The sequence below is a fragment of the Scomber scombrus genome, chromosome 3, assembly GCF_963691925.1.
Source record: "Scomber scombrus chromosome 3, fScoSco1.1, whole genome shotgun sequence".
NCBI lineage: Eukaryota > Metazoa > Chordata > Actinopteri > Scombriformes > Scombridae > Scomber > Scomber scombrus.
This window is the reverse complement of record NC_084972.1, coordinates 25,507,929-25,520,463: the sequence shown is the minus strand read 5'-3', so window position 1 is coordinate 25,520,463 and position 12,535 is coordinate 25,507,929. Positions and strand designations below refer to the sequence as shown.

Here is a 12,535-nt window from a genome sequence, read left to right as displayed (position 1 = left end):
AAAAAAGGAAATCTTGTCATGTGACACTCAACACAGTGAGACTCACTGAGCAATGTCATCTACACGTGCCATCTGTATGCACATGTAAATGTCTAAAATGAGGTTATAGTTATGGTAGATAACTTTGTGGAGTGGTGCATCAGGAATGATCTGCTCCTAAATGTGAGCTGAAGCCTGGAGACATTTGAGTCAGTGAGGAACAGTAGGTCACTGAACAACCTGCTGTCCATCATGAACACCCCCCCCCCCTCCTCCATGACTACAGAGACAGAGGAGCTCATTTTCAAACAGACTCATTCAGCTATTTGTCATAAATGATACAACACATCATCATTCTTAATGTTCACCATAACACTGCACAACAGCTCACCTCTGTGTGACACACCATTGCACCAAATTTATAAATATCGCTTCTTATCACACTTGTATTAGGTATATTTATTATTCATTTAACTTGTGCACCTTATTACTCTTTTTCTCTAATGTTACTTTTACTGTTTTTGATGATATATTGCACATTCTGTAACTATTTAATACTTAGTGTCTGCTATCAATGCAGAACTGCAATTCTGCCTTTTACTTTATTGTCATTTGTTGTCATCCATCACGCAATGCTGATCGGTCCCTAATTTATTCTGCAGCAGGTCAATAACTCCAAACATCCAGCCAGAGTCATTAAGAACTAACTAAAAATAAGAACACGGTGTCTTGCAACAGATGGTTTGTCCCCACAGAGCCCTGATCTTATCATCATCTAGTCAGTGTGGGATAACACGAAGAGACAGAAGCAGCTGAAATTCCTCGATCCACTGAAAAAAACTGTGGCAACTTCTCCCAAATGCTTGAAACAACTAACCTGCCAAGTACCTTGAAAAACTGTGTGCAGGTATACCCAAAAGGCCTGGAGCTGTTTTAAAGTGTGCTCACAGCAAATCTATTTTTTATTTGTTTTGCTCTACTGAACTTTAAAATTAACTGAAGAATAAAAACTATTTATTGCATTGTTTTTTTTAAAGCATTTTCACTTTACTTTTAGTGCCTAAAGCTTTTACACAGTACTATATGTGATGTGCATCAATGCATCTCAATTATTTCCACAAATTATGATACAAAATGTACTTACAGACACAATGAGTAACTCCATCTAATCGGCCACAAGATGTACTTCAAAATGTTACAAAAACAGCTGTAGATGCAGATTTAAACAGTTTATTATTGAAATCAGCAGTGCATTTAGTGGGTGAACACTTCAATGTTGGATGATTTTTTCTATACAAAGGAAATATTAGAAGAAAATATTACAAATATAAAAAGTAGGTTATCATTTAAATGTACACCATTAATCCACACTCATGACATGTCTCCTCTCCTTCCTTAACATAGGATTAAACACAGGAATCTAGCTTAATGCTATACAAAATAATCTCTTTAACTTTCAAACAATACATGCTCTATCAGCCATATGCAGTAGGATATGATAATGGTGAAGAGTACGTATTGAAACCTGCAACAGTTCTTTCTTTGTTCTGCATGCAGCGGTTTCGAGGAGAACAAAGGGGTGGAGGCAGGGGCCTGCAGGGAAGACTTATATAACGTTGTGGGAGGGTCTTATTCAGGAGTTGTAGTCTGGACTTGTAAAATTGTCAAAGTGCAATTTTCCTCGATAGCTTACCAAAAATATGAAATATCAGAAAACTGATTATATGTTAGTTGACGCTTCTATTCCAATACATATTATAAAATGTTGTCCCTGTTTGAAAGACTGTGCCATAATCTTACCGTAGTCTAATATTTCAGACAAGTGTAGACAGTGTCTGTGACAAAGCGACAGCCCCACATAGTATAGATGTTTATCTTTGCTTTTTGTAGTTTAATATCATCTTTCCTGCAGCCTCACTTACCATGTATTCAGTCAATAAATTCAGTCACGCAACATGAATGCATTGCAAATTTTAATAAATATATATATATATATATATATATATATATATATATATATATATATATATATATATATATATATATATATATATATATATATATATATATATATATATATATATATATATATATATATATATATATATATATATATATATATATAAATATATAAAATGTATGTACAAAAAGCATCACAAAAAACAAAGTATGGTAACAGGAATTTCTCACATGCTCACAGTAACAGTAATGCTTCTTTTTACTCCTTTTTTTAGCGGGGAGCTTTGCTTCCCCGGAATCAGGCAGAAATGTCAATCTGCTCCGTTAAGGCATAAACCAAAGACGGCTGAAATTTAAGAGCGAAATCTGAAAAGGTATGCATATATAAATATCTAAAAAAAACAGAGGTTATGTGGACAAACACATACATATATAATGTGCATGAATGCATCTCAAGTTTCTGCAGATATTAGGATACAAAGACTGTGGTTCACAGATTGCTAAACAACTGTAGGGTTAATATCAAGTATATATCAGAACACTGTTTATGGTTTGGTAAACCGTATGGTCCCTGTCAGTAGGAAGGTTCATGATCAGTTAAATTAAACAGGTACACTCAGTTATTCCTGAAAATGTATGTAAAACTTTTTTTTTTTTTTAAAGATCCCTTTGCAATAAATGATGTAAATTGGGCCCAAATGTAAACCCTTAATTGAAGCATTCAGCTCCAATTTGAGGGTTTTGTAACATGAGACAGATCAGATAAGAAAGAAACACATACAAAGAACTACTGCAAACTACTGCATTCATCAAGTCAAAATGAAACTGTAGCATACACATACAAAATCATTTGAAAAAGGGATAGCATGGAAGAGAAAACAAAAACCAGGTCTGTCTCTTTGGTGGAGTGATTCATAGCCCCCTTCCCTCACAGAGGGAAACAGAACAGGACTCTTTGGGGACAAAGAAAGAATAACACTGCAACTCTGAGTCCCACAACTCAGTAAGGCTAATAGCTTCAACTACAAACGTTGGCAATAGCCTACTGAATAAGCCACAAAAGTGTTTAAGTGCAACACAACTTTTAGACCATACAGAAGATGGTAGGTGATAGTCTTCAAACCCGGAAACCTTTCTGACTAATCAGACCCGACGGTCTCATTTCTTTATCTTTTCTTTTTTTACTGTAAATCGATGGTGTGTAGCTGCCACTTGTTCCATCCATCTACGCTCAAAATGTCCTATGCATATCCGGCCAGCACGCTGGTACAGTCTCATGCTGACAGGAGGCTCAGAGGCGAGTTGTCCATGATATACTCTCCAACACCAACAAAGTACATAACTTGAGCAATGCCGAATAGAGGAGCGATGACCAGAGCTCGACAGCCGGCGCCTTTCAGGAAGGCAGACGGTCCCTCCTTCTGCATTATTTTACTGTGGGGACACAGATGGGATGGGTTTATTTATAAACATGCACACAAAGACATGAGAAAAAAATGTTATGCGACATATATTAGGTGTTATGTGATGCAGAGGATGACTCAGCTGTCTTACCTTACACAATCCACTACTCCACTGTATGTCTCTTCAGCAGACCCTTTGTTCAGTGATTGCAGTCTTGTCTTCACCACTGGAGAGAGGGAAACAAAAGTTAGACAAACACTCCAGATCCTTTACAGTGATGCTACTCATACAATGAACACATTGTGGTTCTCAAAACTCACCATCACAGGGGTTCACAGCCACTGCAGCTGTAGATCCAGCCGCACAGCCTGAGAGGAAAGCCCAGTAGAAGGGTGACGACTCCTCTGGGCTGGGTTTGCCAAGGCGGTTCAGGTTGGCAAACAGCGGGAAGTAGACCATAGAAAAGGGAACATCCCTGAAAGAATTCAAACAGAAAATGTTTCAGATTTGAAACCTGATAGAAAATAACCTGTCTAACAAGTTCACATCTGCTTCCTCTTGAGCAGAGAATGAAACTGTACCTAAGTATTGTTGCCCCGAGACCCTTGTAGAGCCCCTGGATGCCCTGGGTATGGAGAAGCTCCTTTGCTATCTGTGTGGCTGACACAGCTCGAGGTGGTGTGACCACGGTGCCGGAGTTGTAGGAGCGGCTGAGCATGGTGTTGGTGGCCACCAGCTTTGTGGGAGACATCATGACTGGCTTTTGCTGCTGAGCCGCTTTGGACAAAAAACAACAAATATATATTATATAGTAAAGACCTACACAGATGATTCAATACACCACTTTTTTTATATGCTTCTCAACATGTTAAAGCATTAACATTATTATACATAAAAGAGGTTAAATTACAATATAAAAGGTGGACTCTTCTTACCAAGTCTGCCGGCGTCCTGCAGCTGTATCTTCAGCATTTCCATCGGGGTGGTGATAACGACTTGGCACATACCAGCACCACACCCAGCCAGCATCTCTTTGAACACCGTCAGTCCCTTTCTGATAACAGATAAGAGAAATATTATGAAATGAGCCATAGATGATATTGATTTTGTGAGATTACTCAGTAAGGAGGATTGTTGCTTACCCATCTTTGGAAAGATGATGGCGGAAAAGGTCATTAGCGGCCAGCTTGATTGCCTTCTCAGGGGTAACGAGGGTCAAATTTACAGCGGCACCTGAGGAAAAAAACCCACAGAGTTACCACTGAAGCCACAATCGAGTTTTCATTTTAGCACATGTATAAAAACATTCTCCGCCACTATCATTAGTCCATTGTACAGCTAACGTAAAATAAAAACTTCAGTCATAATGATGAAGGAGAATTACGTCAAGAAAAGTTACATTAAAGTATGAGCTTCAGAAAGAAAATGAGAAACGAGCACAAAACACATGACAAGAAAAAAAAAAAAAATTAGGAGGTTAATGAAATGTTGAGAAGGAAATGCAAACATCAAGTCTATGAAGTGAGACGCTTTATGATCAAAAAAGGGGTCGAGTTTGTGTGGGGACAACGTAAAAAGAAAGGAAATGTGTGTATCTAGAGAAAGGCTACCAGTCAATATGTAGGTTAATGACAATAAAACAGAGACAACACATGAATAGATGTAAGTGACAGGACAGACTGAATCATTGATTATGTACTGTGTTCACTGACTTCAGGTCAACTTTGAAAATCAATCTGTGAGTCAGTTGATGTTTCAAATAAACATCTTATTGTAAATTCCCCATAGATTCATTTACAAGATCAACCAAAGCCGGTAAGTGCACAATCCATAGTCTGGAAACGGGAGAAACCACGACGAAAATCGACAGGACAGTAAAAGAGACAGCCAAGTAGTTATTGACGAGGAGTCAGAATACAGAACACATAGATGGCAAAACAAAAACAGTGTGCCTATAGTTTTAAGTAGAGCAATATTGTAAGAACCATTTAATGATTTGCCTCCAGCGTGGCTGCGCCTTATCGGCTAGCCTTCAATATCCCAGGGGGACCCAAGTCTGTAATATGAAAAACACAGATGCAAACAAAGAGCATTCCTCACACAGGTAGAGACCCACACTAAAAGGCCTCAATTTTCCTCACATTAAAAGACTACTACTTATTTTTTTACATTGACATAAATGAACTGATAATGAAACAGTACATTTGTTTTCTATTTCACTACATGTCATGTATGTTACTAAAACAGTTTACATACATAGAAAAGGTAAAAGTTGAAAAACCCCACTTAACCCTTACATACTGTTTGGGTCAAATATGACAGCTGTAAAAGCTAAACAAAAAAACAAAACCAAAATGTCGTCCTTCCACTCTGAAATTCCTAAAGAGGCTCAAAATGCACAACAATGAAAATATTTTAAATGGTTATGCTTTTGTATAGGTGCTACAAATGTGTGTCCATTGAGGCTGTTCTGGGTCAAATTTTTGACCCATATCTATTGACATGGCTTTCTATTAAATTACTAGTTAATAGTAGTTATGAGGATTTATTTTTATGATCCAGATTCCATAACCTTCTTGTAATTTTCAGTTAAACAAATACATTTAAATAATTATTGCTATGTTAAATTTTCATTTCTTATGTAAAATAGGACATGAAAAAATCCAAAAATGAGTGGAGGAAAACTTTAAAAAATAAACTCTCTCTGCTCTCTGAAACATTAATTAAGGTTTAATGATCCATTAACTGATCAGTCAGATCGACTATTGATGCGTTTATAAATAGATCTGTGGTTTACAATTTGGTATAGACACTTTTTACGGAAGAGTCTAAATGTATCCAGAATATACTGCAAGGGTGTAGAATATGAACAGTATATAAGGGTTAAACGTGAGAACAGCTTTGGAAAATTCTCTTTTTTTATTTTGAAAACTAATCACCATATTACTAAGTAAATCAAACGCTGACAATACAATGTATCTCAGTAAAGACCAAGTATACCCAGTTAGTAATCATGTCACTGTTCTACTTCACCAGAGAAAAATCTCACCCCCTCCTATATTTAAACCTCTTGTAAACACTTCTATATGTTCTAGCCTGCTGGTTCTTATATTCAAATGTGTTTAATTCTTACCTCTGTACATGCCAAAGAAGCCCTCTGATCGAACTGTTTTGACCAGGCAGTCAATCCTACAGAAAACAGAGCAAAGAAAAACATTAGTGAGACTAATTTTATTGTTTTTAAAAGGGAGCAAAGAAACAAATATTTTACTTAATTATTTAAACTCAGTTAGTGCTAAACAGGAATGTGTGGACGAGTAGGGAATAGAGGCTGCTCTGTAAAAACATGGGCGTCAATAGATAAGTGGAAATTTCCACTCTGTAAAGGTTTTTTAAGGGGTTGGTCCAACTCACAGGAATGAGAAAGACCAACACTAGCCGTCATGGCCCCATGAAGTCAGGAATGTCACTCTTCACTCAACACGTTCATTTGCATGTGTGTGTGTGTGTGTGTGCGTGTGTTTGTGAGATTTGCAAGCACAGACCTGGATTAAACAAGGGATGTAGTAGGTGTAGTGACGAGAGAATGAGTGTGTCATGTAAGACAAGCGTAACTAAAAATACTCACATGCTCTTGTAGACTTGCTGACCTCGTCTCTGATTCTGCAACCTGGTCTTTGCCAAGTCGATGGGGAACACACAAGTGACCCCAACGATGCCAGCGATGCCTCCATTAATGAGTTTGGCTGGTAGACTGAAAGGAGCCGACAAAAAAGGAAACAACACACTCAGTTATGAAAATCAACCCTCAACTATAAACATTGTGAAAAACAAATGGGTAGAAAGAAAATGAAGGAAGGAATATAAATTGAACAGGAAGTTAATTGCCACCAATTTTGATTATTGATCCAATTGTTGAAGACTTCTAGCAATTAACTTTGCCAAATGTTCTCCAATTCCAGCTTCTGAACTTTGAGGATTTGTTGCTTTTCTCTGTTGTAAATTGAGTAAGAGTTGGGATTGTTGGTCGGCCTAAACAAGCAGTTTGAGAATGAAATGTGATGGACATTTTCTCCATTTGTTTGATGTTTTATAGATCATTATAGCAGATTATTTGATGGTGAAAATAAGCAAGCTGTGAAGGAAACTGAAAAATGTCAATCACCATTTCTTAAAAAGTTAAGATAACCTCTTTAAATGTCTTGTTTAGTCCCAAACCAAAAGATATCCGGTTCATTAGGGCTGTAAGTAAGAATTATAGTTGTTTGGTCCATAAAATGTAAGAAAATGGTGAAAAATGTTCAGTTGAAATTTTCCTCACCAAAAAAATAATACAAAAAAGATCAAATAGTTGACTCTAGCTCTAAATAAAACTCAAAAAACAGAAAAAAGGAGCCAATGATCTCAATAGATAAGCTGAAACAGAGTAGTTATATATAATAATTGACTAATTATTTCTAATCTTGTGCCACAAATGAAACAAATGTCTACACCTGTCTACTTATACTATATTAAGTAATATAATAAATGAATGAAACTCACCTGATCTGCTGCTGAGACATGATGACTTTGAATTCAAAAGACAGGAAATGTGCTAAGAACTAGTAGTAGAAGTAGTAGAAATGAAGTGTAGGACCAAGTCTTCTTCAGTCAAATCCAATGAATAGGTTCCTAAACACAGATGAAAGTAAGAGTTAGACTTAGACTGTGTGCATATACATGAAGGCGGGTTCCTGAGTATTTAACAGACTGGGTTGTTGTATCTAGGAGCTTATCCCGCCCACAGTGGTTTATCTCTGAGTCTCAGAGTCACGGGACCATGAGGCAGCAGGCTGACTGAGACTTTGCAATCTGAGTAGTACAAGCTGTGGGTGTGTCCTAGCTCACATACCGGAACTCCATAAATGGGCATGACGGCCTCTCATCTATTCAAGATAATGGTAGATAAAATACTCAAATTTCCAAGTAACATGCATGCATGTTGGTACCCCAAACTAAGCTCTTAACCAAAGTCCCTGAGAGTGTTTAAAAGGAGATAATTAAAATGTCAACGCAAATCAATGAGGAAGACGCTTTTCTTTCTTCCCCTCCTTTTTTTTTATCATGTTTGAAAAGAAGAAGAAGAAGAAGTACACAGCATTATCTTCCAAACATCTTCCATCACAGGAACTTTTTGGGGTTTTATTAATCATTTTAGGATAGAAATAAGGAACATAAAAGCGTCGTTTCACTTCCATACATAACGAATGGCTAGCATCGTGAGCTAAGCTATTAATTCAAGAACAATACCGTGCATGAAAACCAACAAAATGGCAATAAACGACCACTGTGTGACATTAAAATCCATTTTATATAATTAGAAAAGCTTTTACTCACCTCAAAATTGCACTTGTAGTTGCTCTTTTGGTGTATTTGGTGCCGTTTAAGTTGTGTTTCGTAGCGTCTGTCTCGCCGGTTGTGTCCGTTATTATATCTACGAGTAAGACAGACTGGAAATTTCCATTCAGCTTTAACTGGCGAACTCACCCCCAGTCTATGCTGCGGTTGGACTGTTCAACCAATCACCACTGGCGGAATTCACAGACGAGAAGCTCATTGGATATAATTTACCGCCCCCTTTTTTTCATTGGACAACAGACCCATCAATCAAACTATTCCACAAATCAGTCAGCTACACAGATGTTAAGGGTGTAGAATTACAGAAACATCCCCTTTGACTTAAAAGTTAAATGTAAAACACGAATACACAAATGCGTATTATTAGATAGAGCTAAATTAGGGTTAGGGTTTTTACTATGAGATGTTAACCTAAGGTCGGTGATGTGGTCAGGGCTCATTTCCTGACAGGATCTTAGGTTTAAGATGATCTTAGTCTCATTGTAAATCTCTGGGTTAAGATGATAATGGCATTAGATCACTCAGGCCCGACTAGTAAAATGACATCATTCTCCACTTAACTCTCTCTACTCTATTCTGGTGCACATTGGTTGGTGCTGTGAGTTAGTTCTATGCATTTTATGAAATATGTACGCCATGTGTGAACTATGTCTTGGATTAGTTCATCTTAATCTCCACTACATTGCAGAGAGAATAGGTGCTTTGCAGATTAATATTTTACACACAGAAAATGTTTTCACTTTATAAAATGTGACCCAATAGTTTGCAAGATTGTTAAAATTAGTTCCCAGTTAACAATAAGATGCTGCAGTAATTCTGGTAGAGGCATTTCTTTCTGCAATATGAAAACTTTCACTTTTTATACTGATACTTTCATACTTTTTCAAAAAGTAAGATGAATTACAGACAATTTCTGAATTGCGCAATTGATACTTTTACTGAATTGAAGTATTTGAACACTTGTTGGTACTGGTTTCTTCATTCCTTATAACAATAAATGTGGGTGGGGAGGTTTCACCCTTCTCTCATGACCCATTGTTGAGATGCCCACAGTTGAGTTGCCCTTGCTCTGAACTTATTGGCCGCAGCTGTAATTGTGCAGGGCAAGTACTCACAGATGTGATTGTGTGCAACAGCGTCTACATGAAGCACAACTTACGGTGAAATTGAGCCTTCATTCTCAGTGAATCAACTCACCTTGGCTAAATAAAATGTAAAAAACATGTATTGAAGTGGGGAGACAAACATTGTCCTTCTCTTATCTCGGTTAAACCAGGAACAATAGTTGGCCTATTGAATTTCACAAAGGGTTTCTGGTTTTAGTGAAGTCGAATGAATGTGTTGCAATCACAGGTGCCCTTTTTAGTAGGAACTGGTTTATCTGACACGTTAGGACAGGCCAAGCCATTACAAACCTGTATATCACTGAAGCTGAAAAGTAGGCTAACACTTAGTAGTGCATATACATTTGGGTATGCAGGATCTCACACTTACATAACTATTCTATTCTTTTCTGTTCACATTATTCTGAAAAGTATTTAAGTGATTAAGGTCAGATTGTCAAACGTCTAGTCATCCAGTTTTCTGAGAGTAAGTGAAGCAGAGCCAGGGCTCAGATAATCAGTGATCATGTCACTATTCATTGTGAACCTTATTGAGGCCAAACAAGGAGCAATCATTCAGATGGATTCTCAAGCACTTGAACAGATGGTCTATTTTGCAAATAGTTTTGGACAATTGTTCAAATGTAATGTATTATACTGTAAGCTGCGTCATATTACGATGTTATCTGTTGATAAGAAAAAAACTAAAACGTTGATAATGAAGAACATGTATGGTATGGGTGTCTTACATTTACATTTTTAAGTCAATAGAATATTTCTATCTTTGAAACCAGATGTTACACACATTAGAGGTTGCATAACAGCCTGCATATGTTTTGTAGACTGGTATGCACTTTATAATTATGTAGAGCAAAGTAAAGCTTTAAAGGATAGGTTTACATTTTCAGTCAGGTGTACATATGAATACCGGAACAGGTTTTTCCTCTCTGTAACCATTCCTCCTGTTCATACTGGCAATTAAAACATCATCCTCAAATGTGCTTTCAGTGTAAATGATGGAAGCCAAAATCTACAGTGTGTCCACAGTTATTTTGTTCAAAATTCATTTAAATGTTTATCTATTTAAATGAGGCGTCAGTAGTCTCAATTAGCCATATTCACAGTCTTTTTAGCATCAAATTCCCTCTATGTGTTTCCCTGTTGAGCTAAGGTGGAAGTATAGTAACAAAAAAAAAACTTTGGTACTAAAAAGACTGTTACGTTGAAAGATATCTACTTGATTTGACACATTTGGACAGCTAAAGCTTCATATTTGCTTCATATAAACCTTTAAATACATTTTTACACAGAAGGAGGCTTGTGGATTCTGCCCTCTACAACTTACATTGTAAGTTCATTATGAAGGGATTTTCTAATAGCCAGTATGAACAAGAGGAGTGATTATAGCACAAAAAGCCTGTTTCATTGTTATTTCAGGCACCTCACTGTTGTTTTAAGAAAGACTTTAAAAATTGTGAAGCCATCCTTAAATGTTCCCGAGTGGCAATTTGGCTGCCAGCAGTCAGTGGCAGATATACAAAACACAGAATTAAAAACCTTACCTACATACATACATATTGTACAGTACAATACATACCAAAGAAGCCAATCACTGATGGAATAAAAAAGCCTCATACATCTGTTTGTTTTGTCTCCATGGAGGTAAAACCTCCAGCCTAAGGGAAGCAGATTAAACTCACTGTGTAAAGGGTGCTCAGGCTGCAATAAGATTACCTGGGCTTTCTGTGTGGCTCTGACATGATACAAGTGGCAAAGATCATTAAAATGAACATCAGTGACTTTACAGCCAACATTCACAATTTAGGACAGCGTGTTTTTTGTTTTATACACTGAGGTTACCAAACCAGCAAATCATAGCAAATGTTAAAAGTGACCCAATCAAACATGTGTAGAACATGTTTCAATAGTGATTTGTTAACACCAAAATGATCTTAGATTATCTTTTATATAAACGAATTCAGTGTTAAAGATGATTTTCAAATATTTGTACTATTTTTATGTTTCTCTATTCTCCTTTTTCTTCTTTTACAAGCACAGTCCAGCAGTTACAGTGAACTTAAATAAACACAAAGATAAAACAAAAAGCAGTTATAATCTTTAACAATGCAAATTCGTTACACAAGCAGCAGCGTGCAGTTGGTTGTGGTGCCGCCATAGGAAAAAAAAAGAGAAAAAAAAAATCTCACATTTTTTCTAGTTGAATAAACACAACACAAACAAAACTGTATGGATTGTTTGAATGAAAGAGTGATCGGTATGTGCGCCACATAGCTGCCCCTCTCGGAGTGCTGATGGAGGCAAATTCCATTTCATCCACTGCTTTATCCATTATAGTATTAGGGTTTTCAAAACACCACCACGCAGGGAATTTAGGCCGGGCAATTCAAACCATTGTGCAATATCAGTCCGATGATTTGATGAGTCAAATCAGGTCAGCTGTCAGTATAAAGTATGGAACATAATTTACCCAACGTTATGTGTAATTACAGTTGCGGTGAAGCTAAACTGGACCATATCATGTTTTTAAACATATATAGCATGAAAAAAACATTATTATTGCACTCTGTAGTTCACCTAAAGGTTAAGGGACACTCTTTTGAGAACATCAACATAGATATTTTGGATCGGGGCGGACAGATGAAAGAGGAGTTTGAAAGAGGAGCAAAGGTGGT

General features: G+C 36.9%; 1 protein-coding gene across 1 annotated transcript; it reads right to left on the bottom strand.

Moving 5' to 3' along the window:
• Window positions 1–2,123: 2,123 nt before the first annotated feature.
• Window positions 2,124–8,826, bottom strand: slc25a55a (solute carrier family 25 member 55a). The gene is made up of 10 exons (XM_062416238.1): window positions 8,719–8,826; window positions 7,885–8,013; window positions 6,971–7,096; window positions 6,476–6,531; window positions 4,485–4,575; window positions 4,278–4,396; window positions 3,924–4,119; window positions 3,663–3,817; window positions 3,493–3,568; window positions 2,124–3,372 (listed from the first exon to the last, which is right to left on the bottom strand). Exons 2-10 carry the CDS (start codon window positions 7,902–7,904, stop codon window positions 3,213–3,215), a joined length of 999 nt encoding a protein of 332 aa, XP_062272222.1. The 5' UTR covers window positions 7,905–8,013; window positions 8,719–8,826; the 3' UTR covers window positions 2,124–3,212.
• Between the last annotated feature and the right edge of the window lie 3,709 nt (window positions 8,827–12,535).